General features: G+C 40.9%; 2 protein-coding genes across 17 annotated transcripts in view; both read left to right on the top strand.

Annotated features, from left to right (window-relative positions):
- The window catches only part of LOC114768435 (protocadherin alpha-3-like), a 67,485-nt gene extending 66,200 nt beyond the window's left edge, over window positions 1-1,285 (top strand). For all 16 annotated transcript variants that reach the window (XR_003743054.1, XM_028960710.1, XM_028960714.1 and 13 more), the window contains one exon: window positions 367-1,285. Coding sequence is in view for 15 of the 16 variants with exons in the window: in XM_028960710.1 (XP_028816543.1) it covers window positions 367-447 (81 nt within the window). In the remaining variant the exon portion in view is untranslated. The remainder of the gene's footprint in view (window positions 1-366) is intronic.
- Window positions 1,286-12,345: 11,060 nt separating this feature from the next.
- LOC114768436 (protocadherin alpha-3) lies at window positions 12,346-15,326 on the top strand. Its single transcript, XM_028960724.1, has one exon. It carries the CDS (start codon window positions 12,945-12,947, stop codon window positions 15,324-15,326), a length of 2,382 nt encoding a protein of 793 aa, XP_028816557.1. The 5' UTR covers window positions 12,346-12,944.
- Window positions 15,327-16,593: the final 1,267 nt, after the last annotated feature.

A 16,593-nucleotide genomic window follows, 5' to 3' on the forward strand; every position in this document is an offset into this window, starting at 1 on the left:
CACTGTGATCAGATCACTCAGGATAAATGTGAACAGGACCAGTTTTCACACTGAAATTTTTGTTTGCAATTGATAGTGTGGTTTTAAGTTGTCTGTATAATAACAGTTTATGGTTTAGATTAGTTTAGAGGATTAGATTAGAGGACTGTAGGTCTGTATTGCTCAGGGCAAGAATGCATGCCTGATTCCAGCTGTCAAGGCATGTCTAGAATTTTATTCACGTTCTTAACCGTAAAAAACAGACAAATTGCTTAATTAAATGAGAAACCACTTCTGTGTGAAAGCATCTGCTTTCAGTGTATTTTCCTTCTGATTAGGATGTATGTCTAACAATCACTGTTCTGTCTGTTTCCATTCATTTGGCAGGACTGTGTATACCCAGGCTGGATTTTACAACACAGAGCCTCTCAGGCACACAGTCACACAGGCATGCATGCTGATGGCTAAATTAGGCCTTTGATTGTGCAAGGAAACAGGAGTATCAAGAAGGATTCTAATGCAAGAGCATGGAAGCTCCGTTCTCATTCGGACAGCATTTATTTCTTTCACTGGTATCTATATCATGTCAAAGCTCAGTTAAATCTTCATAGATAGACTGGCCGTATCTGGAGTGTGGATTCATTTTGCTTTGTCTAAATATAAACGTAGTACATAGAGATGTGTTAAACTTGTGGGATGTATCATTAAACTGTGGTTTGATAAATTATTTTCATTAATGGGGCACTTAATACGTGTATGTACTCTCTTATTACTATAAATCTCTTTATTTAGCTGTTATGGTAACTGCTTCTGCATTCTTCCTCTACATAGTCATGATCAGTGTATTGACCATTTTGGTGCTGTTTTACTTAATAGTCAATTTTTCTTTGTTTCATAACATAAAATACACATGTACTATTAACATACGTATACATATTGTGTGATAAAGCATAAATATACAGCAGTATTAAATGCAGTTCTCTTTCATATGTTCAAGATACATTGTGTTGGTCTACCTTCAAGTGTTGGTGTAACTCTAAACTTAAAAATGAAGATGGTAGCATGTTGATTTACATGAATTCCTATGGGAATAGACATAGACTGCACCATCAAGGAATAAGTGCAATGACTTCATCAGCTTACCCTTTTTGTATGATATGCTTGAAAAATCTTCACATGGTTGGGACACCCCTGCGATGGACCTTGCTGGAGGGGATTTCTGCAGTGTGTCACAGTGACACATATATGTGTCATCCAGCTGCGTGATCTGCAATCAGAAGTATGAAATAAAGCATGTTGAAACACATTTCATCAGATTCATCATTTCTTAGAATATGGGCTTAATATAATTGCATTCTGTGAGTGTTGATAATTATGCAGTTATTCCATGTCAAGTTCAAAAGATGGTAGTATAATTCATTGATTGAGTATAATAGGATTAATATACATTAAAGTTATAATACTACCTGTTTATACTTGCATACTATACCCCTTTACTCCTACTTGCTTTTCATCATTGTGGACAACATAAGTGAAATTTGACAGGATCTGCCCTTGCTGATATTACATAAACAACAAACAATGTCTTTAGCTCCTCCAAGTAATCTTACATTAACGCACACTTTCTGGAACATGTTGACATAACCGAGATCTAGAATTTTGTTCAGATTATCCAACATGTCTCTGAAACATCACTTTTAAGATCCATCTGCGTCTTTTCAGACCTCCTTCCTCGTTGTATTACATTAACATCATTAAAGACTGTGGATAAGCCTGCACAACCTCAATCTACAGACACTCTCTGCCCTGAGACAGCAGAAGTTTTGCATTTTCGTAGTGCACAGTTCAGCACATCTAGTGGTGCATGATGCAAAGACAAACTGCATGCTCATCTATTCAAACACTTTGTGGCTTGAAAAAGCCATTATGGGCATTCTTTAATGGCTGCCTGATGGATAGTTTTACAATCAACTTCAGGGTTCTCAGTGATTCTGTGTATGGGATTTGAGTGAGATCTCTGTATAATTTGAAACAAGCTAAGTTTTTTTTTTACGAGTAATCATTACTGAACTGCAGAAGAAATATTGGAAGAAATATTCTTTTTTTAAGTGAAGTGATTGTCACATGTGATACACAGCAGCACAGCACACGGTGCACGCAGTGAAATTTGTCCTCTGCATTTAACCCATCACCCTGAGTGAGCAGTGTGCAGCCACGACAGGTGCCCGGGGAGCAGTGTGTGGGGATGGTGCTTTGCTCAGTGGCACCTCAGTGGCACCTTGGTGGATCGGATTCGAACCGGCAACCTTCTGATTACAGGGTCGCTTCCCTAACTGCTAGGCTACCACTGCTCCCTAAGACACATTATTGGTTATTATTGGTATATTTGTCAGGATATATTATATATGTAGATCATTCCTGGATTGAGCTATGAACATAGACCAGATTATACTCATGTCACAGATATAATAAAAAGGTGCATGGTACATGACACCATCAAAAAAGTACATTTTCAATGTTTATTTTCCAGGAAATTAAGCATTTTTAGTTGTATCACCACTCATACAATATTTAAATACAATCTTCATCATCTCAATAAATTTGTTTTGCTATATGTCCTAGCTCAAATGAGTAAAATTACTCCCACAGTCTACTCCTATCACCTTATTCGTAATATTATATATCTTTTATTGAAAATTTCAATATATTCGGTATATTCAAACTACAGCATGCCCCAGTCCAAATGAGCTCATGTTAGAGCAGGTGAAGTACTGCAGTGCTGCAGGGTTCCACAATATTGCTCAAATCATCAGTTCTGCTCCAGTGGTGGTCTGCTGTAAGTAGGTCTGGCCTCATTATAATCCTCAGTGCAGCTTGTCTCCTCAGCCCCTCTCTCTTTCCTACTCCATCTCTCAGTGTCTTCTGCTTCATAACTTCATTCCTCATTGAGCTTTGCATGAACCAAGACTCTTAATTATGTAATTCCCTTATTTAAAAACCTTTCCTCATTTCCTCAAAATGAACATTTGATGGATGGAGGATGACCTATTACATTAGAATAGGAATTATATTATTAATATGCCATTTGCTGTAAGTGTGCTAAAATAAAACTGTCAAAATGGCTTTTACAACCTGATTTAAACATGAGCTATCAAGTCTGTTTATCTCTGAAAAGGTTAAGTTGAAAGATTAAACAAAATGTATTGTGAGAGATGCACAACAATAAGCACCCGATTACACAGAACAGTGGATGTGAGCAATTTAATTTCTTCTGCATGTTTATTTTGGTTCCCAGATAAATGCAACAAGGTTTGCCATGTTACACGGTCCTTGTCGGCGAATACATCTTTTCCGTGTGTGCATTTGGTTTGTAGACAGTGGTTGAGTTCTCAGCTGTCAAGTCATTGCTCCCCTGGAGCCAATTGGTATGGTTTTAATCTCTGTCTAGCAGCAGAGGAGAGTAGGGAAGGAAGTGGAGAGAGTAATGAGACTAAAAAGGTGAGATACGAGGACAGTGGTAGCGGTAATTTATCGGCGGTCCTGCAGGGCCTCCCCCTTATTCTACACCCCTTCACAGTGCCGGACAAGAGTCAAGCTCAACGGGGTCTTCTTTCCCCGATGATTTTGCCAAGCCTATTCCCTTAGCTGTGGTTTCTCTGGATAGTGGGTAGGGACAGTGGGAATCTCGTGCATCCATTCATGCGTGTCACTAATTAGATGATGACGCATTTGGCTATTCTCTGAGCCGTCCTGGCTTTCCCAGTTTAAGGATGATCCTTGGTTTGTGCTGAAGGGCAATCAGTCGTTTTGTGGTTGAAATATGGAAGGACAGCTCTCAATACTCCTCACTATTTGTTTACAAAAGGTTGTATATAAATTTGCAGCGATTGTTGGGCTAAAATAATCTGAACAGGTCAAATTTAAGGCCTGTGGAGCCTGACATAGGGCAGGAAAAAACTCATGCCAGATTACTTTAAGATCAGCCTTTGGGCATTTGGAGTGGGTGGAGGTTTTCCTGGGTGCCTGAATGTTTATGGTGGAAACTGCCTGAAGCCAGAGACTGAGGAAGCAGAATGTTTTTCCCCCCAAACATTGATGTTACCTCTCTCCCCAATTTATTTTGTGTGTGTGTGTGTGTGTGTGTTTGAGTGAGCAAAGTTGTTTCTTGTATGTGTATCAAGTCAAAATCATGCCCGGCAAGACTATTCCCCCTGTTAATGGTGTGATTTGGGGCAGAGGACACTAAATAATTTAGCTGCCATGCACATGCTCAGTTGAGCTTCCACAGGGCCGGTTTTAGGTTTTGCACTCCAATGAAAATGCATTTTTACAAGCTGCTCATGTGAAAGCTGCTCCCTGCTGTGCAGAAACCATGATAGAAAGTGATATTTAATCTGCACTGCAGTTTAGATTTGTTAGCACTTTAATTTTCATTTAGGCAATTTTGATACATACAGAATATTCTTTGGAATGTTAGGTGTCATTTATTAGTTCATTATTTTTTCATTGTCTTCTGCATAAAGGCTCTGCAGGCAGCCATTTTTTGTGGTGTTTGTGTGTGTGAGTATGAGCGAGAGAGAGAGAGAAAGAGAAAGGAGAGAGAGGGCTGCCTTAGAACAATGCACTTCCATTATGTGATATTCCTCTGTACCAATAAAATATTACCCACCAAATTTGACCTAATTTGTTTTTCTCTGCTACTGGAGAGTGGCGAGATTGTGGTGAGGTTTTGGTTCCCTGCATCAAAAATATAGTTTTTTTTAAAGGGGGGAAATGAGAGCACACAGGGTTTAGTGTCAGATGTGCCAGCTGTGGGAGACAGTCAGATTAGAGCATGTGCTGCTGCAAATAATCATGGGAGATTTTAATTTATTGCACTGACTCTCGTTCAGCTCTCATGCACTGTTGTTTTTTTTTCATCTTTGATATACTCTCCTAGTGTTCATGAACATTGCTACATGAACATATGTTTGCCACTTTTAACATGCCTTGTCTTTTTGATATTCAGCCTTTTTTTCTAGTGTGGGGTGTAAAATGGCTGACTCTGAGCCCGCTGTTCACAGTGACTAGATTTTTTGAAATCTCACAGTGAGAACACTCTCTCTTTCTTTTTCTCTAGTCTCTATAATAAAAAGCAATGAATAAATAATATATACTGCATATACATCTGAATAGTAGTGTCAAATAATAGAATAAATGTATTTTAATCTGTTTTCAGACCTTTCCTGCCCTGTGTCTTGTTGCTTTTTCCCTCTTCTCTCCTCCCCTTTGTCTCACTTTACCTTTGTCTCTTCTCTGTCTTTCTCATGCACTTTGCACACACAAGCTGGCAGTTGAGTGAATAATTTACCCTGTGGTTGCAGTGGATTGAGATGTTGAAGACAATGTGGTTCTGAAAGGAACGTGTGAGCATAATTAAGACTTGTGCTACAGTGGTCTGAGAAGGACAATGGCAGCAGAGAGCACAGTTCATTGTCTGTGGCGGTTTTGGAACAAAAATGCTCTGATTTATGACTCATTTGCTTATTAATATCTAAATAGTCAAGACACCATTATAATAAAAAACAGCACACTCATTAATATTGAAAATGAACAAAATATGTCTCTGGTATTGGTGAATATGTTTCACTAGATCTTAATGTTTGCGTGTTAATATGTAGCTCCTTCAGATACTGAGAGCATGGTTCTTGATCTAAATTTATCACAAGGATCCTCCCACACATATAGCTGCTGCTCCTGTATGGGTACAGTGGGAATTGGAAGACTTTAACACAGTTTTGACCTGCCTTTGCCTTTGGCAAGATAACTTGTGTTATTTATTTATTTGTGTATTTATTAGTTTTTTGGTGAGTCTTGGGATTTGGGATGAAAAGAATACATGAGCACTCAGCAGTGCCTGCTCTGTTCTTTTGGAACTTGACATTTAGCACCAAGAACTGATATTTTGTTCCAGCTGTGTCCAGTTGTTGTGTCAGTAATCTCTCATCTAAATGTGTTGCTGTGTAGTCCCTGCAGTGTTGCTGGATTAGGGCAGCAGTGTAAAGCCTAATTCCACTTTAGAGCTTCCTAATGCGATTAAGGGAAAATCACCTTATTGGTGCCATGAAGAGGGGAGTGAAAACTTCTTCCCAATTATAACAGACTTTAGCAGAGCTCAGAGCCATTTATGGTTGTTACCTTGTGTTGTAAATTTATATAGAACCTTTTCCAAGATTCTTGTAGACCTGCTGTACTTATGATTCCCTGACCTATATACTGTCCTTTATCACCATTTTTGCTTCATTGCTCAGTGATGAAAAATGCATTTTTTCATTACCTCCCAAAATGGCATTATCGGCTTTAAAAATAAGCTTTTGGTGATTCACCGGATAAGCTTGAAAGGACTCACATGATTAAGTTTTGATGGCTGAAGTGGAAGTTGGTGTTCTCTCACTGTATTGCTCTGTCAGGGATTTGGGCAATGGGGTGGTGGGCAGGAGTAATAAAACATACCACAGTGAGAAGGAAGAGACATGAGAAGAACATACAAAATAAAAGTCTGGATTGCATGTTTATAGCAAATTAAAATGTCAGCTAGATATTTTCAGAAATTGAATATTCTTGTTAACAGCAACATTTTTGGAAACCTGATTGTTTGTAGCCTGTATAGCACTGATAAGATTATAATTTGGCAAGAATGTTGATGTGGGAATAAATAAATGACCAAATGATAAATAGTTAGAAGCTGACTGAAGAGACTTTTTACAATATGTGGTGTATTATTATATGTATTATTTAGATGGAAAAGCTTGTGCAATGAATTATCTTGCTAATCAACTTTTTCTTTTCTTTTCCATATCCCTGTAATTATGATGATCTGCATAGGTGAGTATGATGCATTATGTTTTATTAATAAAACACAAACATACACTGAGAAATCTCACACCAATTGTTTCAATATTCCAATTTAGTTTCGAATTACAGTCAAACCAAAAATACCTTATCTACAACACATTCTGCTTCTGTCTCACCTGAATGGAATTTCTTTCCCTTAATTATGGACCCTTGATGAACTTTCTCATTTCAGGATCATTTATTAACTTCTGATTTGATCTCTGTTGTTTAATTATTATGATCATATTCCTAATATTTCAATTAATATTGAAATAATAAGTTCCTGTATTGCAATCAGTCCATCAGTATGTTCTGCTATGACATGTGCTGCCATTTACTAGACAAACCTAAATAGGGAGGAGAGGCCTTGAATTCAAGGCAGGTTGACAGGATGTGTTATAGATCGTTCTGGCTCAACTGTAATTGTTAATTGTTTTAATCAACGCACATTTATTTTAGTATATTATTTTAGTCACCACTACTGCATTGTTTACACTCTGTTTAAAAATTGCCACTATATCAGTTTTCATTGAAGATGTATCACAATTTTGAATAGCTGGTGCTGGTCCAGTGAATCTTTCTCATTTTTATGTATTTTTTAAAGCAAATGTTTAAACAATTACAAATGTGTGCACCCACTTCAATTATGAGCACACTTTTGATATGCACTGAATATAGGCCTACAGCTATGACCTGCACACAAAAGATCAGAAGTCCCTTTTATATTCTCTGAAATATTCCATCATTTATATACACATGCACGCACAGAGCTTTTGCATTATTGAACGTGTTCCATGAAGATCTGGGTCAGGAGGAAGTGCAACAAATAAACTGTTCTGTATTCATACAAATGTTAACATTCATCAATTTGCAGGTTAACGTTTTTCCTGTTTAATTGTACTGTCTTCATATGGACTGTCAGTCCTGTGCATTGCTTCAGTGCTGAGTGTGGAAGGTGCTGCTGATATTGTGCGTGATAGGAATGTAGATTTTGTATCGGATTTGTCTTACAGACTGGTGCTGTTGCCCTCAGTACAGGCTTTCGGGTGATGCTATAATATTGCTACTTTTGTTATCTGATACCCATGGCAGAGAACACTATGAACTGATAATTTCATTTCCTCTGGAGACACACAGCATCTTCATGTAGAGCCTGTGTGTGTGCATGCATCTGTTTGTGTGTGTGTAAGAGAGAGAGAGAGAGAGAGAGAAAGTGAGATGCACCTTTATGCTCTGTACAAAAAATGCACCAAGGACAAATATGCCTCACAAAGACAAATCTCCCCCTGCTGGCAAGTGGCAATAAATCCTGATTCTTTCACGTGGGGCCTAGCCAGTTGGGTGTGGGGGGTGGATAGCTGAATCTGTTACGATTTATGCAAGGGAGGGGCTATTTGTAAATGTGAGTCTTTCTGAATGCACGTGTATGTGTTATTTTTTTAACCAGTTTAGCAGTATTGATCAGGGTCAATAGGTTGTCCCATTAACCTAGACAGGCACCAGTAACCTTGTAGTTTACTGGATTTTTGCACCCAGTACATGTGTGTGTTCTGTGCTTCTGACTGTGTGTAGTCTTTATTATATAGAATGTATTGTGGAAATGTATTTGGGGATATCTCAAGTCAAGGTATTTCTTTATTATGAGTTATTCATTAAGATATGGAAGGGACATAATTTTAAACTCTCGTCCTGTTCCTAGGCGTGTTGCAGTGTCCAATCACAGACATCCACAGTTGCCCCTGGCAACACTGAAACCAATCAGTGTGCTTGAAACATCTCACGACTGTTTGTGCAACCAATTGGGAAGGCACAATGGTGCATCAAAAAGCAATTTACACCCATGTTCAGCATGCAGACAGACATAAATAGGTATTGCAGCATACAGAGTCTTATTAGCATAAAGACCTATTTATGAGATTGGCTTGATTACAGCAGCAGTAACACCATACACCATAATGCTTTCACTGAGATGTAGTCCAAAACACACACACACACACACACACACACAAATTCTTATTCTTTGCAGATCCAATCCAGACAGAGGATTACCATTTATTTTCTGGATTATTGTCTTTAATGGTCTGTAATGGCCTGCTTTAGTTTGTGATAGGATTAATTTTTTATGTAAAATATTGCTGTAATACAATATAATAGTTCTTAAAACCAGCTGCAGCCATAAAATGATATCAGTATACATACATCTCATACATATTTTCCTTTCATAAAGCTTATGAAATACTGGGTGCATTATTATTTCTGTCAGTTCCAAAATACTATATATTAAAATGTGGTCAGGGCAATTAAGTAAAGAGGTGTCAGAAGGATTAATGTTTTATTTTTAATGCATATTTTGCTGTGTCTTATAGGAGACTTTACATAAATAGGTAATTAAGGGGTAGTTTGGAATTATCTCAGAAAATCGGTTTGTTTGTACTTGAATTGTCTTCTATTTAAATTTGCAAAAACTGCATATTAAATATCCTAACTGAATTTTTCATGATTGTATTTCATCAATAAGAAAAGCTGGTAAAAAAATTATATAAAAAAATCTCCAATTCTGTTGGAATTTGATTAAATTCACTGTGGACATTTATGGTGAGGCAGTGTAACTTTCTCTGTGGCCCAGATTAGATGCAGGCATCTGGGGTGGGGGGCTCTCCATGGGGGAGGTGATGAGTCTCATGCTGCAGATGTCAGAGTGGCTCTCTGTCATGGTGAACCTGCTTGTGTAATGCTTCCAGGACTGTAAACTGCATTGTTGAATGAGTTGGCAATTTTAAATTAGACGGTACTATAACCAAAAATATCAGGCCTTAACACATAATAGGATTGTCTTGAATTCAAACACTTCACAAACCTGATGCATTTATTTTTTAAATCATAACCCCTCTACCATCACTTAATTACCTCCATCCCTCACTCCATTTCTCTCTCTCTGTCTCGCCTGTTTCTGTTTCTGGGTGAGGAAATGGTCTCAGCCGCCACGCCACCATTGTAATGACGTTGCCATGGCAATAGGCAGACTCTGCAGAGGAGAGCAGGAGGGGAGTGGGATTTCTGCTGCCAGCATGACCCTCCCCCACCTAATGTACACACCATACTACTGACACACACTGAGACATACATCCATCCCATCAATGACTTGCTCATGATACATGTAGCCATGCAACCACACACACACACACACACACACACACACACACACACACACACACACACACACACACACATACATACATGACTGGTAGTCTTTTGTGTCATCTACTAAAAATAATCACACTACAGTCTTATCCACACACCAAACCCAAATCCCCTGTGTACATGCGCTTGTGTACACATGCGCACACCCACACCCACATGCTGCATATTACACATGAATTCTAGCAAGCACTTACCCCCTCTTGTGTCCAAACCTTTTCACCTATTGTAACATTTAAAGGATATATTCACACAAATGCACACAATTCACCATATCGTAATCTTAGAATATCTAATGTGAGGAACAGCCCAAGGCTTTTCTGGAGGATGAGAATCTGTCTTTTAGGGATTTTGCTCCAATTAGTATAGTGTTAGATTATATTTATAATTCCACTGCATGCGATTTGCTGATTTTAGCACTTTACCTTCCTGGGTCATGGTGCCACTTGGTGTGTGTGTGTGTGTGTGTGTGTGTGTGTGTGTGTGTCCTTTAATAAAAACCTCACTTAGGCCACATGATCAATATTTTACTGCAGGGCTTACTGAGCATGCTCAGTGGAGTCCATAAGTTTCCATCCTGGGCCTGTAATGGTGGAGTATCTCACATTACACTGCAGTTTTGAAGTTGGGTCTTTTACAGTACATTAAAGCTCATCATACTTATAGGTGCATGGGTCCTTAAACCTGTGTTAGTGATATTTTACATGGTTACCCTTGTTACAGACATCATCATCTGTATTAGTCAATGCTGGCTGCATGTAGCAGTTGTCCATTTTCTAGTCTTGTGAATTGTAGTTTCAAATTCATAATGTCCACAATTGCCTGGTTTCAATTTATATATACACATTTCTTTTTAAAATGTTGTTCTTCTGTGTTACGCACTACCTTGATAACCCCGTGTTTTTTTTTTATTCTTTGCTGTTCAACCTTCCATCTACTTGATTGTTTTGGCACATGGAGGAGGGTGCTGCAGGATTACTCTGAACAATGATTGTTATTAATATTTCAAATCGTGTTTGGTAGTGAATGGAAATAGGACAGGAATCTCAGCCTTCACTTCTCTAATCCAAGGATTACACAGAGCGCAGCATCCATAAGCTCATAACCCTGTCTCTATGGAGACTAGTAAAATACATTAGAAATTTGGAAATATTGAGGGGATATGAAATATGCAGTAATATGCGTAGATGTGCATCGATGAACAGACGGCACATGGGTGTGGTCCACTCTCCATCTACATCACGTCACCTCATCCACCCACACTCCCACACTCTCTCTCACACACAAGTCTATAAATAACACACAGCATTCAGTGTATGAATTCATTGAAATGCATGGAGTAAATGACAAACTGCAATGTCTTAGAGTGGAATATGTAGTTGAATATACTGCTAGGTGTGTGATAATAAATTAAATTTCTCATTTAAAATTTCTGTGTACATAAAATATACATCTGAAATGCCTGAAGCTTGTTTTTTTTTTTTTTTAGTTGTAAGTCATTATTAACCATATTATAAAGAAGGATTAAAGATTAAAACAATTAAAGTTACATTTTCATTTATATACATTTATATAACATTTATACATTTATATAAAGAAGAATTAAAGATTAAAACATTTCTTACATTTTCTTTATTTGTTAGGAGTTAATTGTTTTAATATACTAAATGTACAGACATTTAAAACAGTCATCCTGTATTTGATCATTAAATTGTGTCAGTACATTTAAATTATAATATTTAAAAGTATAAAATGCCATCAAATATCACACATCCATTACAGAATTACAATCAGACATTTAAAATGGGATGTGTCCACAACATTGTTTCCACAAGTGTGTTTTTGAATTGCATAACCTTTGACTGTCCAAACTAAAAGTTGCTGACAAATAGCAGCAACTTTTTGTAACACATAACTTGTATCAGGTAGTAGTGTCCTACTTATGGGTCATATTGGCATTGCTTGAATTGTCCTTCTCCTTCTCTGGCTAGATGTCAAAAGTTTGGCTGCCAGGTGGAGTGAATGTAGTGCAGTCCTGTAATATCTGTCATACCACGTTGGTGAGGGGCGCATGGCATGTTGAACATCTACACATAAAAATCTACGCATAATGCAGATATAACTAATATATTTGTGCCTTCTAATATATAAAAATGTACCAATGCTCAGTCATTCATCTTTGACAAACAAATTTTAAAAAAGTGTTTAAATAAGTGAAAGTGAAGTGATTATCATTGGGAAACACTGAAGCACAGTGTTCAGCACAGCACACGGTGCACACAAAGAAATGTGTACTTTGCTTTTAACCCATCACCCTTGGTGAGCAGTGGGCAGCCATGACAGGCACCCGGAGAGCAGTACTTGCTAAAACAGTCACAATAATTACATTATTATTAAATGTATTTATATGAACGATTAGATTAATTAATGTATTGATTTGTTTTCACTACTTCCTATTCTAAGGCTGAAAGTGAGTTGATTAAAAAATGCAGTTTTTTTTTTTTTTACTGTGGCAGGCACAGTGAAAGACCACTTGGTGTCGCACTTATGCCATAAGATCAGAAAGAAGCAGCGTTCGCTCCTTGCCCCTCCTCGCTTTTACCTTCCCATCTCATCCTCTCTGGTTTCTTCCTCTCGATGCCAGCGCGGTCGCGAGAAGTCTGTCCTTTTCATTCTACCTCTCTTCCGTGAAGAATGGAGGGTAAATGAACACCCCCTCCGTTGCTGTGGAAGGACAACCTATGGATTTATCTGCTGTGGGCAAATCAGCATGTTTGCATTTTAGGATTTCCGTCTTTTTCTTTTGTCTGCCGACGCCATTTGTCACGGATAACCAGTACAAGATGAGCTGAGGTTTTTTTTTCTGAGACTTTGGCTTCTTGTTTGTCGTAATCATGTGCGTGTCTTTCATCGGATCGGTTTATTTTCTGTGGGCATCCCAGCTTCTTGGCGCGGTCTCTGGACAAATTACGTACAGTGTGTCTGAGGAGGTAAGACTGGGCAGCACGGTGGGCAACATCGCCAAAGACCTCGGTCTGTCAGTGAAGGAGCTGGTCTCCAGAGACTTCCGCATCGTGTCCGGATCTAAAAGAGAGTATTTCGCTGTGAGCACCGAGACGGGCGCGCTGCAGGTCAAGGAGCGCATCGACCGGGAGGAGCTGTGCGCCGGGGCTCCGTCGTGTTCGGTGAACCTCGAGGCCGTGGTGAATAACCCGCTGCAGCTGTACAGGCTGAAGATAAACGTGCTGGACATCAACGACAACGCCCCGCTCTTCCCTGTCGGCAGCACCACCCTGAACATCACCGAACTCACCGCGCCGGGCGCGCGCTTCCCGCTGGAGAGCGCGCGCGACGCGGACATCGGCGCGAATTCGCTGAAAACGTACAGGCTTCGTTCCAACGAGTTCTTCGTGTTGGACGTGCACGCGCACGCCGACAAAACGGTCTCCGCCGAGCTCGTGCTGCAGAAGAGCCTGGACAGGGAGAAGACCCCGCTAATAGAGCTGCTGGTCACGGCGGTCGACGGCGGCTCGCCCGCCCGGACAGGCACCTTAACGATGCACGTGCACGCTTTAGACGTGAACGACAACCCGCCGGTCTTTAACAGACCGATCTACAAGGCTTTCCTGGCGGAACACGCGCGCGCGGGCACCGTGGTCACCCACGTGCAGGCCACGGATTTAGATCAGGGCTTGAACGGACAAGTGGTTTATTCGTTCGCCAGCCGCACGCCGCCGGAAGTGCTGGAGAGGTTCGAAGTCATGGAACAGACTGGCGAGGTTAAAGTAAAAGGCGACGTCGACTTTGAGGAACACCCAGCTTTTGAAATTCGTGTTCAGGCCACAGATAAAGGACAAGTTCCCATGGCTGGACATTGTAAGCTGCTAATAGTCGTCGAGGACATTAATGACAACCCCCCTGAGGTGGCTGTGACGTCACTTCTGAGTCCTGTGGGTGAAAACGCGAGTAAAGGGACAGTAATAGCGCTCATGACCGTTTCAGACCCAGATTCGGGGAAGAATGGTGTGGTCAGTTGTCGCCTTCTGGGAACCAGTCCCTTTAAATTGCAGTCGTCGTTTCAGAACTATTATTCTTTGCTCTTAGACGGGCCATTAGACCGGGAAAAGCAGTCGGTGTACAACGTGACCCTCGTTGCGGAGGACGAGGGGACGCCCGCTCAGTCTGTAAAGAAAGTGATAAGCGTGACTGTTGCCGATGTAAACGACAATCCTCCTAAATTCGAAAACCCCGAAATACACGTTTTTTTGCGCGAGAACAGTGAAATCGGTGCTATTGTATGCACCTTGACAACCTCTGACCAGGACACAGGGGAAAACGCACGAGTGTCTTACTCGTTTCCACTGAGCACACTCGGCGACGTTCCGGTGACGTCACTATTCAAAGTGAATCCCCATACCGGCGAAATACGAAGTCTGCGGTCTTTTAACTACGAAGAGACCCAAATGTTGCGTTTTAAAGTGAAGGCCACGGACTCCGGGGCTCCCCCACTGAACAGCAATGCAACCGTGAACGTTTATATCGTGGATGAAAACGACAACCGTCCCGTTTTCCTCCCGCCTTATTCAGCGCAGGGCTCGGCGAGCACGGAACATCTCCCCTACTCAGCCGAGGCGGGCTACTTCGTGGCTAAAATTCAAGCCGTCGATGCGGATTCCGGTTACAACGCGCTCCTCTCCTACCACATATCCGAACCCAAAGCAAACGATCTGTTCAGAATCGGAACCAACTGCGGGGAAATCCGAACTAAGAGGCGCATGAGCGACAGTGACCTGAAAGTGCACCCGCTGGTCGTTGCGGTTTCTGACGCCGGGGAGCCTCCGATGTCTGCGAGTGTGTCCATCGATGTTCTAGTTGAGGAGACGGGCGAAGTGCAGACCCGATCTCGTCACGCTGTGGTGACAGAGGACGGTTTTTCGGATTTGAACCTGTATTTGCTCATCGCCATCGTCGCCCTGTCGGCCGTCTTTCTGCTGAGCCTCATGGGGTTAATAGCGGTTAAATGCTACAGGGCAGAAGGGAGCTTCGGCAAGCACGGCGCTCCGGTGATCACGACACATCCCGACGGGACCTGGTCCTACTCCAAGTCTACTCAGCAGTACGACGTGTGTTTTAGCTCCGACACGCTGAAGAGCGACATGGTTATATTTCCCGCACCGTTTGCGCCTGCGGACGCGGAACTGATAAGCATTAGCGGGGAGGACGCTTTTAACAGGACACAAACTCTTCCAAATAAAGAGAAGGTAAGGAGATTTTAATTATTCCTGTGCATGTCTCTGAAACACATTTAATAAACAGAGGAGAGAGGAGAGGTCGACTGGTGCCGTCGAACTCTCCATGGGGCTGAACTCCGTCGAACTCTCCATGGTGCTGAACCCCGTCGAACTCTCCATTGAACTCTCCAGTGTTCGGCTTCATAAAACACAGATAAAATAGTTTATGACGTTAAAATGGCAATATTTTTCATTTTGATATGTGGTGAGATCTGGTGGACAAGCTGTAAACTAACGAGTGATCTCCTACCAGCAAACGTCTACAGATGTTGTTGCAGCTTAAAGAAATGTTGATAACACGCATAATATCATGGAAATAAAGAAACGGCTTAGACAATAAGTCGTTAAGCAATAAACCTCTTGGGTAAATCTATATTTAATCAGTGATTGGCATAGAGAGTTTATAAAGAGTGGTTTCGTTTTCACTGGATTGTAATAGTATTTTGCACAGTACTGTGTGTGTGTGCGTGTGTATGTGTGTGTGAGAGAGCGCGTGTGTTCCTTTCTTAAGTTGACAAAACGTCACTGATTAACCAAAAGTTGAAAGTGTTTAAGGTTAGGTAATGTAAAGAAAAAATAGCAAGAAAAATTAAACTACAGTAGTTGTCCTTTTGAGATTTAGTTAAATGCCCTGTGATCTCGAGAAAACAACAATATATTGCTCATGATCTTAACAAATCACACCTTGTGATAACAAGAAAATTCAACTGATTTCAGTATTTTTTATCATGTCGTAGATAATCATTACGACGCATGCTGTTTCATGTGCGTATCATGTGAACGTGTTTTTAAGCGAGTTTTGGAAGCCGGTAAAGGCGCGTGGTGTCGCTAAAGACCGACAGAAGTTCGACCCGCCTCTACGTCCACAAGCTCCTCCTGGTTGTAGTGGGTGATGGGATTTCACGGGGCTTTGTTACAGAACGGCGGTGACGTGGGGTCTCGGGTGGGCTGAACTCGGATTCTGTACGACGGGAATTTCTCTCCTCTTCGGATCTATGTTCGGTCGACGTCTGAGGAAAGCATGCGCCTGCTGGAGAGAGCGAGAGCTTCCTTGGTGCGCTCAGCAGTGGTGCTCGCGTCGCTGCGTTGTGCGGCGGGCGGCCAGCTCTTCTACTCCGTCTCGGAGCAGACCAGCCCGGGGACAATCGTCGGAAATGTCGCCAAGGATTTAAACCTGAACCCGCAGGAACTGGAAGCGCGTAAGTTTCAGATCTTGACCGGATCCAAGAAGAAGTATTTCGACGTGAATCTT

The sequence above is a fragment of the Denticeps clupeoides genome, chromosome 18, assembly GCF_900700375.1.
Source record: "Denticeps clupeoides chromosome 18, fDenClu1.1, whole genome shotgun sequence".
Taxonomy (NCBI): Eukaryota; Metazoa; Chordata; class Actinopteri; order Clupeiformes; family Denticipitidae; genus Denticeps; species Denticeps clupeoides.